Source organism: Lepisma saccharinum, chromosome 8, assembly GCF_977018435.1.
Source record: "Lepisma saccharinum chromosome 8, izLepSacc3.1, whole genome shotgun sequence".
In the NCBI taxonomy this organism is placed as follows: Eukaryota; Metazoa; Arthropoda; class Insecta; order Zygentoma; family Lepismatidae; genus Lepisma; species Lepisma saccharinum.
The window spans coordinates 51,856,351-51,871,003 of record NC_139236.1 but is presented as its reverse complement, the minus strand read 5'-3'; the positions used below and the strand labels follow the sequence as shown (position 1 = coordinate 51,871,003).

The window sequence follows — 14,653 nt, the reverse complement described above, 5'->3', positions numbered from 1 at the left end:
TTTATTGTGTCGTGAGCTGTTGCTCCCATACTCCTAATGTTTTGGTGTTAACCCCCCCCCCACATGCTTAGTGGGTGGAGCCACAACTTATGGCTTTGGCCATTCTGACGTCAGTTCAGCAGACAAGTGATAAGCAACTCCTCTCATGGGAGGTTTGGCCGAGTTCAGTGGTGTGTGTGTCTGACGTATCAAACATAGTTAGTTCTCTGACACGAGCTGACGTTACAGCTTAGCTCGTGTTGATAAACATTTCTTGGAAGCCAATGTATGCGTGCTCAGCATCAATATTGTAGTACGCACGCGTTCATTTCATTCATGCAAGAGACGAACGAAATATGGCATTGGACTTCTCATTTTTGATTGCCATCTCGGCTCTTAATTTTCGTTTGCTCCCACAGAGCTTTTGTCTTGATCTTCGATAGTCCAAATTAGATTACGACTTGACACCCGTCAACCAAATCTAATTTTGACTGCATTTTTTTTTTCCTTCCCTTTAGTTTTAGGGTTAGTCTGTAGTGTTTATTTTCACTGATGTGAAATGTATTTTTAATTTTCTTCACTAAATAAATAGACCTTCTAAGGGACTGCATTGGCATAACCGGCACTGTACCTGCCACTTGTCTAAACGTTTTAAAAAATTCAAAGGAATTTTTTTCGCCCAGCTGGATACCGTCACGTATCTCTCATTTTCATTTTCGAGTTACGTGTAGCTAGGCAGCCTGACAGGAAGTATAGGAAAGTGTTAACTTCAGCACCAGCTCAGCGAAAAGCATTCGCCAATATTTGCAAAGGAAAATTGATGAGAGAGAAAAAGGGGAGGAGTTTTGATGAGGAGGGAGGCAAGTTGGATCTGGCTCGGGAGAGGGAAGGGAGTTGGGCTTGAGTTTTGGAAGAGAACAGGAGAGTGATTCGGGGTTTTTGAGTTTTGGAGAGAGGAGAGTGAGTTGGATTTTGAAGGAGATTGAGGCTGGATTCAGACTTTCAGAAACTTGTTTGGAAGTGGTACACAGCGAAGCTGAGTGACAACATAAGAGGCTAACGTCAGCAAGTGAGTGAGAGTTTAACTTGGAAACTCATTGGTCTTCTCTTCGAGAACGAGACAGGTAATACGCTTTTCTCTCAAGCCAACCTTGCCTTTGCAGTCTTTAGGTCATTTTAACCGAAAATATGAGAGTTGCCATTCAAATAAAAGATTGTGTAGGTTAAGTTTATTAAGGTACCTCCGCAGATAGAAGATGCAGCCAAGCGAGAGCTTACGAGCTACCGCTAACCCCCAATAGAATAATTACTTTCATCTAAAAGGCTCCAGGTTCGATCCCCGAACACGCTTGGTAAAAGTGTGTCACAAGACGCTATTCACCATCTTAATATAATATTGCAAAATAGCTAATTATTAAAATAAATTAGTTGTCTTTACAGCTAAGTATATACTGAAGTACTTGATTGATTTATTTGCTTTATTTTACTTTGCCTTTTGTGCCACTTTTTGGCTAATTTGCGAAGATGGGGATGAGTGATGACATGATAAAATTGATGAATGGTCACTCACAAACTTACTGAGGTAGATAGCTGACATGGACAGAGAGTTGGTTGAATGACTGGGTTTATTTTCTTTGCATTTCTGCTACTTTTTGGTATTACAAAAGAAAAGGATGAGTGATAATATGATGAAGGGTCACTCACAAGAAACACCCATGCCTGGATTTGAACCTGAGACCTCTGGCAATAAAACATGCTGTGCTAACCATTCTGCCATGGAGGTCAGCACATGGAGTGAGGGACACACATGACCAGTATTTGTAATTAGTACCCTACAAAGTACTGCTTATAAGTACAAAGCTATTCTTTGGAATTTTATTATTTTGTGGCTGCTGAATTATGCTACCTTTCATGAATTTATTCACTTATGAAGTTGATAACACTTTCTTACGTTGCTTTAGTATGTATCATTTAGATGTTACAACTACAGGCATGTTACAGTAAATACAACTAACACTCTCATAGATAAGGAGACTGAGCTCAGTGTAATCAACAATTAATTTTCCATACCTGTTCAACTGGAGACTCAGTTAAATTGCCTGATACAGTTCCAAAGCTTGGTGCGTATTCTGCTAGATTTTCTGTCACAAAAACATCATTGATATGAATATCATTGTCCCTGTTTGTGTCTACGAGAGCAACAGAAACTGTATTGTTCTGAAACAAACAAATAATGTTTAAGTTGTAAATGAAGCAATAAATATGTTTACATACTTGTTAGTATGAAAGTACATATTTGTCAATACTTTCAAGAAACACGAAATCTTAGATTCTATTTACAAAAGTATACTAAACTACTGTAGATATATTTAACAAGCCCACAGAAATATGTAGGTAACACTCAGAAAGAAAAATTTCCATACAAAAAGAGCTGGCTTTTTTTAAAACTACTGCTTGTGCAGATATGAATTCCATGTCAGATTTTTAAATTTAGAAATGAGTCTTTTTACACTAGAGACAAATGAAAGACACGGACAAGAAAAATACTGCCAATTAATGTACAGTGAAACTCCAATTTTAAATTTCCTACATTATACATCCAATGTAGCAAAATATTATACAATTTCCCTGGATTTTACATTTTCCTGCATTTTAAGTTTTTTGAGCTTGGTCCTTTGGAAAATGTAAAATCGATGTTTCATTGCACTTTCAACAATTTGAAACACTTGGGAAAAACTTGAAAAGAGCCCAACCAAAAAAAGCCACAGAAAACAGGTTCTCGCTGAAAAGTTTTTTTAACCACATCCAATTCCTTGCCCTAACTATGGTTTGTAAATAATATGTAGAACAAAAGTACATGAAGTAGAACCACAAAGTACATAATTACACATATAACTTTCATGGTCTGAATAAAGTGAAAATAGTATAAAATCTCCAAGATTTCACATTTTCTGTAAAGCCCCGGAAACCTGTTTAACTGAGGTTCCATGATATACACACCCACACACAATTGCCAGCTAAATTTAAATCCATATTCTTTTAGAAACTGTACACTGGTTATATACCATGTTTCAAAATGATGTGAACGATTTCAACTTCTTATATCTTATTCATAAATTGTCAAAATATGATTCAATTTCACACATACGTAATGTAACTGTCCAATTTTAAGTGCCAATGGCTATTGTGAAGTTAACTCACAAATGGTCAATGTGAGCACCCTTTGTTAATCTGTACATGTCAAAATGGTAATCTAACTACACGCACCACAGCGCTAATGCGATGTGTTCTTTGCTGGTGGATAATTATGCAATCGTGTACGAAACTGCTGTTGCACACTCACGACTGACCTAATGTTGAAAAATGCTTTCACTTCACCACTGGCAGCCATGGCGACACAATTTAGAACTACTGGGACAGTTTTTTTTAAAGAAAGTGTTTGAATGTATTTCATGCGATATTCAATTGGTGATTATGTTCTATTGCTCATGGAATGTGATTTTATCGTTCAAATCATTTTGAAACACTGTATTTCACAAGAATTTGTTCTTCTTGGAACCTTGAAATTCCTTGTGCTGAAGATCAAAAGAGTTTAAAGTGTTAAGAGTTATAACTGACTGTCCCTTAAGCTATCTTGTGAAGATCACGAGTTCATTATGATCAGGAAACGTATTTATATGTAAATACATATTGAAGAAGCTGAAATCAGTTATATTTTGCACATCATGGCACGTAGACTCGAAAAATTCATTTTTATTTTCCATATTTGTGCATATAATGGGTTTTGACCAATATTTTACACATTTTAGTTATTTCTACATACTACAGTGAATTTGCAATTATACATTTTGCAACAGTACATTCTTTTCTGGTGGTCCATGCAAATTCCCATAAGGCTGCATACTATTATATTTCAGTTATATGACTTTCAGATGTATGTTTTTTCCAGTTAAACATCCCTCCCCCCGTTGATGAACAGTTGCAATCAGAAGGCATAATGCACCACCATTCACCCCCCCCCCCCCTTTCAGATGCAAGCACTCGCACAGAGTTACGAAGAAAATGTATCAAGAGCTGATCAACAAATAATGCCACCATGCTGTCACAGGCAGCTTGAAACATGACTGACTCATTTCTTTTTTATGCCTGTGGTTGGTGGGAGGGTGGTTTTCTTTATCTTTGCAACAATTTCTTGTTACTGGATGTCCTTGATCGAACTTGGGTGAAATATAAGCATAAAATCAAAATTTGTTATTTACTTATGTACAGTGAGTGTGTACGTAAGTAAATAACAAATTTTGATTTTATGCTTATATATGATAGTAAGTCGCATGCATCCAAAATATGAATTGGGTGAAATAGGTTACTTTTGACACAAAGGATCATAAAAACTGAAATAAATGCTTGAACTAAATTACTTCAAATCAATGCAAAAAAATATGCACTAATGCTTCAAATATGCATTTATATGCACTATAAAACTTTGCCAATTTGATCCCAATCAAATGAAATGAATGAATCTATTGAAAGTAGAGATGGGTCGATATGAAATTTTGACCGATACCGATAAAGTACCAATATAAAATTTACCGATACCAATAACCGATATTCTACCGATCCGATATAAAATTAGAAATGGCCCTTGAAGAATCTGAAAGGTTCAATGACCTCTTTAATAAATGTGTGTTTCAAGGTGACTGCAGTGCAAGATAAATTGCATATTTAGATATTTACTTTTTTAGAAAGTAGGGCATGGATATTATCCATAAAAATTACAACAAAATGGCAGAATTTTGCACTAAATTATCAGATAATAATCGATATATCGAATCGGTAAAATAAGCGGTAATTTTACCGATACACCGATATGCCTATATTGACAGATACCGATAGAGTACCGATTAATCGGTCCCATCCCTAATTGAAAGCATATTAATTTTCCCCCAAGGAGGATAAAACCCTGCAAATATGCAAAAATTCACCAGCTAATTATGACATTCCTTAAGTTGCTTTCCATAATGCATGAAAATTGCCTGCTACTTACAGACAATGCATGTGCATGGTGGTTTCAATTGTACCAGTTTAGAAAAAAAAAAAAACAATTTGAACAGAGCGCGAAATGAAGCAACATGCATTGCAAAAATCAATAATTCTTATGCGTAAGAAACATTATTTTACACTTGTAAAAACTTATGACCACAAAACAATAGATACAAAACTAAGCCTACATATATTTATAACTTGTATACTGACAAGGTGGGTGGAATACCATCAACTTTGTATGTAGAATCTTACACAGTGAAAAACAAATCTGTTGTACATGTTGAAAAGAGAGAAACTGACACTGTAATACTTAAAACTTACCCCCCTATTGACTTGAAATATTTCTGCGAAGATGCATTTATCCCACTCAAAATTGTGAGACTTTTTGGTGTTGCCCCAAACTAATGCCTGGAATCTCATAATAGCCTTTCTAGACCATTTAGTGCCTCCTACAGGTCTGATTCCTCCCAATGAAGCAGATATACCCTGGGCTGGCAATCCAACGAACTTTGTGTGTAGAAACCTTAGGTCTTCTTTCCGAACTTTACAAGGAGTACCAAAATCATAGTACAGAATCTGCAAAAGTAGTAGTAAAATTAACATTAAATGACACAAAATTTGGTTTCATTATGGACACAATTGTGACATGTGTTGCCAATTTCACACTTGGTCAGTGGTGCACTTAGATGATTATATACAGAGGCCATGTAACCAAACAGAAATAATAATACATAATAATAACAATTAGGGTACACAAATGACACACAATGGGACACCAAGGATGCAGGTTTCAGAACAGGCCAAACCACTTTTTTTACACTAAATTTCAGAATTGGCATGCTAGTTTGGTTTCAAAATGAACTACCCTTTTCTTCTAAGTTAAAATTAATGCAGATTGTAGTTAAGTCTACATCTACCCCCCAAGACTCAACCTAGCCCCCTTTTTTTACAACACTACATGGAAGTAAACATTGGCTAAAGCACTTTCCTCATCAATGATTGTTACCTATTACTTGTTTCTGGCTAGTTACACTTTAGTACTGATGCCATTTTGTCTCCTACAGCAAACATGTGGCTAAGGTGTGAAATATCAACCTTTCTTTTCTGTGTGGGGTTTAAATAACTTTGTCTATCTGCCCTTCTGGTTCTTTTCCTCATTCTATTACCAAGACACTAGAATGCCTCATGAAAGACAATTGGTGCATTGTAGATGTGTATACTGCTGCCACCAGTCAAAATGAGTGGATGACATGACCTAAGTGAGGCTGAATGGGTTATGATTATTGATGCCCACCAATTTGGGTCGGGCATTCCATCCGTGAAATTTCGGTTGTGCAAAAATCAATGATGTAGTGGTGAAATGGAAACTTAAGGGTGTGATAAAATCGTACTCATTAATTTTATAATCTGTTCAATATAGACTGCCATATGCAATGGGTAGAGGCACATATGAGGGGGTATTGTAAAGTTTTAATTATAACTATGAACTAAATGAAACAAACTTTATTTCAAGTTGTGGTCCTTAAGACTTCTCTACATAGTCACTGTGCAGATGAACACATTTCTCCCAGCATTTCTTGACCTTCTGCAGGCTGTCATTGTAGAAGTCCTCAGATTGCATCAAAACCAGTATCATTTGTGTTGTCGAATTGTCGACCCTGCAGTGGATTTTTCATTTCGGGGAACAAGAAAAATCACTTGGGGCGAGATCAGGAGAATCTACAGCAGCAGTGGAGATAAGTGAGCGGGTGCATTCTCAGTAAGGAGACAGACCATGGAACCCACAGTGCTGGCACATTAGACATGTAGAGTTCGTCGTGAATAATTTTGCACACACTGCTATAACTAAGACCAGTTGTATGCATAACCATGTGGAGGGTTACTCGTCTCTTACCACATCGTCCATGAGTGATGGTTGTCCGGATGATAATTTAAACTTTACAATACTCCCTTGTAAATAAGAGATCAAGATATCGGTACAAAACTTGGCATATTTCGGGATCTAATGCAAGTGGTTTTGCTTTGAGAAAGAAACTGCACATTTAGACACCTACTTTACAAAACCAAATCATCTGAATAAAACATTTATGCACACAAAAATAACAAAATGGCAGAATTCTGGACTAAATTACAGGCTAGTCAGTTATATCACATCAGTAAAATTAATGTCAATTTTACTGATGAATTGGTACACCCTTCTATCAGTGAATACCAATAGAGTTGATTAACTTGTCGCATTCCCACTATAAAATAAATTATCTGTCCTTTTAGTCCAGTCCGGAGCCTCCTTGATAGGTCAATGGCTAACACTGTTGCCCTGTAAGGAGTAACAGGTTCAATTCCTGGCAAATACACATTGCATCTGGGCTATTTGAGCATAAACAACACTTTATGTAGGCAAAAGGCAAGTTGTAATTTGACCATATGGCTGGGAACATGTAGATACAAACTAATGGCATGCAATCCCATAATCCCAACCTGGAAGATATCTAATTAACATCTCCCCCCCCCCTTTAGTACACAAAATAAAATATCTTATTTACTTGAGGAAACACAAATATTATAGCTTGAACAAGATGGAAAAACACTATTATATACTTATTAAATGTAAAACAAACGTGTTCTATTATACTCACCTCAATTGAATTTTCATTAACAGCAGTTATTATAGCTCTATGCCATTTGTCTTTGAAGAGTGCTGCACATACTTGCTGAACTACTATTGTTGCAGGAGGCATTATGTACTTGTAACCAAATTTACTGTAAAAATCCCTGGAAAAAAACTTCAGTTGTTACAATTTGAAATAAACCTTAATAAAGGCAACAATATCCCCCTCTTTTCACCTATTAACACATTTGGTTCTGAATTTTTTCACTTCATTTTAATATTATTTGTGCTGTGCTTTTTAGCTGCTCAGTCAAGACATGATGAAAACTAAATACAGTGGCACCTCGATTTTACAATTTTCAGGGGACCAAGCTGAAAAAATCTTAAAATGCGGGAAAATGTAAAATTGAGGAAAGTTTTATAAACATATTGCCATGTTGGGACCACCAGGATTGAATGCATAATGCGGGAAAATGTAAAAATCTAAGTTCTACTGTATTTATGTATTTTCTGGCAAGAATATAAACGCCTTGGCAAGCACACAGCATGGTCAATGTTGTCACCTCACACACAACAAAGTAATATATATTATTTTTAAAAAGGAGCATGAATAGTATAATTATAATTACAAATATCTGAATATTTGAAATGTAGAACAACAAAAATGCAAAGAAAACAAAAAGAGAAGTTTTAGTAAAAAAAACGTAAACAACAACACATTGTAGATATTCTGAAACATGAAAAATTTTAAATCACAAATCTAACTTTTCCAAGTGTTCCCAGCTAATAGATAGACATTAGAAGTCTTCATCTTTGAATGCTAATCATAAGAATGAAGTTTATTCTAACTAACTAACTCTCTAGCCTTCTTAAACCCGAAGGTTCATGGCTGCAGCAACATAGGCCTTCCATCTTTCCCTATCCCTAGCCTTCTTAAACCCGAAGGTTCATGGCTGCAGCAACACAGGCCTTCCATCTTTCCCTATCTTGAGCAAGTTCTATATACTCTTTTTCATCTCTACCGATTTCCCTCAGGTCCATCTCAACGTTGTCCCTCCATCTTCGTCTTGGCCTTCCTACAGGTCTCTTACCATCAGGTTTCCCAACAAGAATCCTGTAAACTCCTCTTTCCTCTCCCATTCGTGCCACATGGCCTGCCCACCTAAGTCTTCTTGATTTAATTATTCTAATAATATCTGGACATGAATACAAATTATGTACTTCTAAATTATGTAACCTTCTCCACTCACCTGTTTCCTCATCCCTTTTAGGTCCAAAGATTTTCCTAAGGATCTTATTTTCAAATACTCTCAATTTATGTTCCTCTTTCAATGTAAGGGACCAAGTTTCACATCCATATAATACTACAGGCAAAATTACTGTTTTGTATATTTTAACTTTTAGTTTCTTAGATATTAAACGAGAAGACAGAAGTTTATGAAGAGAGAAGTAACATGCATTTCCTGAATTAAGCCTACTTTTTATTTCCTCTTTAATATAATTTTCATTTGTTAATATTACTCCTAAGTATTTGAATTTGGAAACTGGTTCAAACGAGTTGTTATCAATAATTAGATTTTGATTATTACCTAACACTTGGTTTCGGCCTGTAAGCATATATTTAGTTTTCTCTTTGTTAACTTCCAAACCTATCTCTTTAGCAGTTTTGAAAAATATTTTAGCATTATTCTTAATTGAAATCACATCATCCCCTAGTAAGTCTACATCATCTGCATATGCTAACAACTGAGTCACACCATTTAATTTTAGTCCTTCTTTAGTTTCTTTTACCTTCCTAACAGCATATTCTAAGGCAAAATTAAAGAGCAATGGAGATAATGCATCTCCTTGTTTTAACCCATCATGAATTGTAAATTTGTCAGACATATTAATACCTACACGAATTTTACTTTCTGTTTCACTGGTGCATATTTTTATCATACTAACAAGCTTCTTAGGTATTCCAAACTCTACTAATATATTATATAATTTATCTCTTTTGAATGTTTATTCAACATTATAAATGAAACTTCTTTTTATACAGAGAGAGAGAGTGTGTGAGAGAGAGAGAGAGAGAGAGAGAGAGAGAGAGAGAGAGAGAGAGAGAGAGAGAGAGAGAGAGAGAGAGAGAGAGAGAGAGAGAGAGAGAGAGAGAGAGAGAGAGAGAGAGAGAGAGAGAGAGAGAGAGAGAGAGAGAGAGAGAGAGAGAGAGAGAGAGAGAGAGAGAGAGAGAGAGAGAGAGAGAGAGAGAGAGAGAGAGAGAGAGAGAGAGAGAGAGAGAGAGAGAGAGAGAGAGAGAGAGAGAGAGAGAGAGAGAGAGAGAGAGAGAGAGAGAGAGAGAGAGAGAGAGAGAGAGAGAGAGAGAGAGAGAGAGAGAGAGAGAGAGAGAGGAGAGAGAGAGAGAGAGAGAGAGAGAGAGAGAGAGAGAGAGAGAGAGAGAGAGAGAGAGAGAGAGAGAGAGAGAGAGAGAGAGAGAGAGAGAGAGAGAGAGAGAGAGAGAGTGAGTGAGTGAGTGAGTGAGTGAGTGAGTGAGTGAGTGAGTGAGTGAGTGAGTGAGTGAGAGTGAGTGAGTGAGTGAGTGAGTGAGTGAGAGTGAGTGAGAGTGAGTGAGTGAGTGAGTGAGTGAGTGAGTGAGTGAGTGAGTGAGAGTGAGTGTGTGTGTGTGTGTGTGTGTGTGTGTGTGTGTGTACACATTTGTACACACATACACACACAAAATCAAGAAGCTTGTTGGATAAAAATGTGAAATTGTTTTTCAGTCTGGCAAACACAAAACACTAACATCAGATTTTCTCTTAGCACTAATACAAGGCTATTCTAAATTATCTTCCCCGATTTCAAAGTTTCAAATGTCACGTTTATTTAGTCAAATGACATGCAAATTATTTGAAATGAAAGAAAAACTCAAAAAGTGTTAGTGTCTGGCAAAGCTGATGTTTAGTTACGCATTCTGCCGCTAGGGCGACAGTAAATCAAGATGACTGGAAACAAAGACAGGAGAGCATTTTGTGTCCTGGAATTTCATGTACAACAGTCAGTTATTTGTGTCCAACGAAGTTTTAGGACGAAGTTCGGGTTAGATCCACCAAGCAGTCACTCAATTTGGAAGTGGTATAAACAATTTAAAGAAAGTGGGTGTATCTGCAAGAGGAAATCAACAGGCCGGCCAGGAGTTAGTGATGAAACAGTTGATCGGGTGAGTGCGACTTTCGTCAGAAGCCCCAAAAAATCAACGGTTTGTGCAAGCAGATAATTGAACATTGCCCCCACATTGGCACCGGGATGTCAGGAGGGAACTGAACAGAAGGTTACCAAATCAATGGATAGGACGAGCTAGTTGCGAGGATCAGGTTCTGCTTCCTTGACCCCCTGTTCGCCAGATATCACCACATGCGACTTTTTTTGTGGGGTTATGTTAAAAACCAAGTGTATGAGCCTCCCCTACCTAACAACTTACCTGAACTTAGAGTACGTATTCAAGAACCAGTTGCGTCCATCGACTCTGAGATGTTGGGAAGAGTGTGGCAAGAATTTGACTATCGGTAGGGGCATGCATATTTCGTTTTTGACGAAAAAACGAAATTTGAAAAAACACATTGTAGTGTTAATTTTTCATGTTTTTGAAAGGTGTGAGGTGCATTTTGTGACCATATTTTGTCACGAAATAATGCGAAATGAACTGCAAAAAGCGAAATTAACTCTTAAACACGAAATTCAGGGTTTATTCACCGACGCGACACCTTCCGAGGTCTGAATTATCCTGAGAGTTATGCAATTACCGGAAAATTGATTAATTCTGCTGTTAATATTGGAGAAGCAAAAATGGACCCCTTTACACAGAAATAAACTTAATACTCTGATAACTACATAAATGTGCTATTAGAAGTGAAATGTTAATTCTGTGGAAAAAGTATAGTTTTTAAATCAAATTTAGGATTATTTTCACAATTTTAAAACCAATATGTCTTTTTATCCATTTTTTCACCGCTATAACACCGATATTTTATTTTATTTACCAAAAATATGTGCCTCTAACTATCGGATTGATGTGTGCCGAATTACAAAAGGCACTCATATTGAGCACCTGTGACGTGGAACATAACACAAATGTGTGTAAAAAAAACTGAGTTTTTCTTTCATTTAAAATAATTTGCATGTCATTGTGACTAAATAAACGTGAGATATTAAACTTTGAAATTGGGAAGATCATTTAGAACAGCCCTGTATATACATAGTAATACAACTATATACTTACTGCATATCCTTCATTACTTTCTTCAAGGGTTTTGTTGTCAAAGTTCCTCTTAGTTGAATAATGAAATAGCTTAGGTCAAAAACCTCAGCAACATAAACTTCCAGTTTGTTTTCAATTTCTAAGGTATCAGGCAGCTTTTGATATATCAGATCGTATTTGTTATTAACAACATCATCTGGGTACAAATCCTCAAAATATTTAGCCTGGAAAAGTACACACGCATTTCAATTAAATGCAATTTTATCACAATGCATATGGTATAACATGGTCCGCAGTTTGGACACTAAACAACAATCCATGGAAGTTAAACCACCTCATTTCAACACTAAAGAGCAGACAGTAAAAAAGACAAATGGTTGCAATTAGAATAAATTAGCTGTTTACAGCTGATACAGTGTTCCAAAAATTTGGTTGTAAGATGGATACAAATGGGTTTAAATTCACAGGCAATCACTATTAAAAACTACTCTTCAACAACATGCCACTCTTGTCCCCACATTTTGGAAAAAAGGCCTGTAAAGAGCATTGGTATAGTGGAACCACAAGCAAAGAAACCTACGCAGACCTGCGACTCCTGTGCACCGTACTCCCACGTGGAGGGGAGGGGGAGAGTGGACCATGCTTCCTTATGGCCCGAGCTGAACGGAAGAAGGGAAGACTTTTCGTCCAAGGTTTTTTCCTTGTGGTTGCTCTATAGGGGGGGGGGGGGGATCCAAAAATGCTCGAAATTTGACATATCCCATTGGGTTCTTAATTCCCACTAATGAAAGTGAAAGTCTCGTCTCATAAAACAGACACAAAATAACAACCCACCTCATTTCAATAATAAATGACAGACAAAAAAAATAAAGAAGGTTGCTTTGGATCTGGTGCAACCTAGCAAGACCAACATTTACTTCTGTTTTTGGTGTCTTATTATCTACTTACATCTGAAAATGAGAGGCGCGGCTGTGAAAATTTAAACATTTCTAATACAAAATTTTCGCTGATGGCAATATAAAACTTACCAATACTGGCAACTGAATTTCTACCAATCCAATATAAAATTATTATAAAATGTTCAACAAAAACCTCAAATAGCTCATTCGCCATGACTGCAACTATTTAACCCTGGAAATGGCAGAATCTTGCATTCACTTATAGGCTATTTACAGAAATATGGGATCAGTAAAATTACAGTGGAACCCTGATTTTTACATTCCTGTATTTTATATTTTTTTCCAATATACATTCAATCTGCACGATCCCAATTAAGCAAAATACTGTAAAACTTTTCCATTTTGGTCTCCTGAAAAATGTAAAATCGAGGTTCCACTGTATGTACACTGATATGCTTATATCTGCAAATACCAAAAGAATACTGATTAATTTGCCTCATCTATAATAAATATCATACAGGTACTATTTCCAATATCTTTGCTGTTTGTGAGTCACAGACACTTTATACATCAAAGCAATAACCAGATTATCCGGGTATCTATAGACTGAATTTTTCTGACCCTCTGGTAAGAACACATACGAAAGTAGAGAGTTTTGCACTATCGTAAATTCATGTGGTAAGTTATCATCTCACTTTAACGTGGAATGTGCCTATTAAGAATATGTTTTACAGTGTCTAGTTTTTACAAATCAATTAGAATCAGCTTACCTTTCCATCAGGAGGCAATGCAAGGGCAGGTGAATTAACTGCCATTTCTATCGAGTACACCAATACCCCCTCAGCAGTGTATCGGAGACGAATATACTTGCCATCAAGCTTCTGTAAGTAGTTCTCCAAGTCTTCGGCACAGCATAATTTATTATGAAACATTTTCTGTTGAAATACAAAATAATATAATATAGCACAAGGATGTTAATACAACTAAGCAGACACCAATAAGTGAACAATTTAAAGAAGTTCAGAATATTAATGTTAATACATGAGTCTTCCATACCAGTTTTACTTTGTAATAAAAATACTTATTATTATGTGATTATTATTTTATTCAGCAAGTTAGGCTCACATATGGGATAATCAGAATGCATTCACTTGTACTGAACAATGTTGGCAGAAAATTTCACATTTTGGAAGATAAATTGTCCTGACATGAGTGAAAAGTGGCAAATCTTTAATTATACTGCACTCCCTTGGCACCAAGGTAAAGGGGGCACTGAATGAGAAATACACATAAAAGAGAAAATATATTGGGAGTCTCATTACATATTGATGCCATACTAATAGTAAATAGTATTATCCGTTTGCAGAGAAACAGATCTAAAAATTATCTTGCTTGCAACACATTACGACCTATAATGAAACTCAGTAATCAGACAATTAGCTAGCAACAGTTATTAAGTATGATTTGTTCATGATAATGGGATGTGCATAGTACCAACTGATGACTGGCAGGGAAGTTTCGAAACCAAAAGGGGAGAGAAATGGTCAAAATAAGCAAATACACGTTTGTCATTTTGAAGAAGTGATCGTGGACATGGAGGTGTATGAGTATTGATGAAATTATACTTTATCTTGGTGTCCTATTATGTAAAGCAGATACATTATTTGTGTACTGCGGTTCTATTGTTCTAATGTCTACCTATGAATTCCACATCAAAAGTTGTGGTTTAAATTTAGAAATGAGTGTCTTTTCACACTACAGATAAATGAAAGCTGTGGAACAACTAATGTATTTTCAATGATTTGGAATATTTTTTCTAACCACTTACAACTCTCAGGGTGGCTACAAATAAGCAGAAATGAAATTCCCTGACTTTTCCAGGTTTTCCAG

General features: G+C 36.3%; 1 protein-coding gene across 1 annotated transcript in view; it reads right to left on the bottom strand.

Moving 5' to 3' along the window:
• Nucleotides 1-14,653, bottom strand: part of tej (tejas) — a 125,503-nt gene that overhangs the window by 63,933 nt on the left and 46,917 nt on the right. Inside the window, exons 6-10 of the mRNA XM_083126642.1 lie at nt 13,534-13,698; nt 11,886-12,088; nt 7,659-7,794; nt 5,344-5,598; nt 2,050-2,196 (exon numbers count right to left, since the gene is read on the bottom strand). Of these exons, the coding sequence (XP_082982768.1) occupies nt 2,050-2,196; nt 5,344-5,598; nt 7,659-7,794; nt 11,886-12,088; nt 13,534-13,698 (906 nt within the window). The remainder of the gene's footprint in view (nt 1-2,049; nt 2,197-5,343; nt 5,599-7,658; nt 7,795-11,885; nt 12,089-13,533; nt 13,699-14,653) is intronic.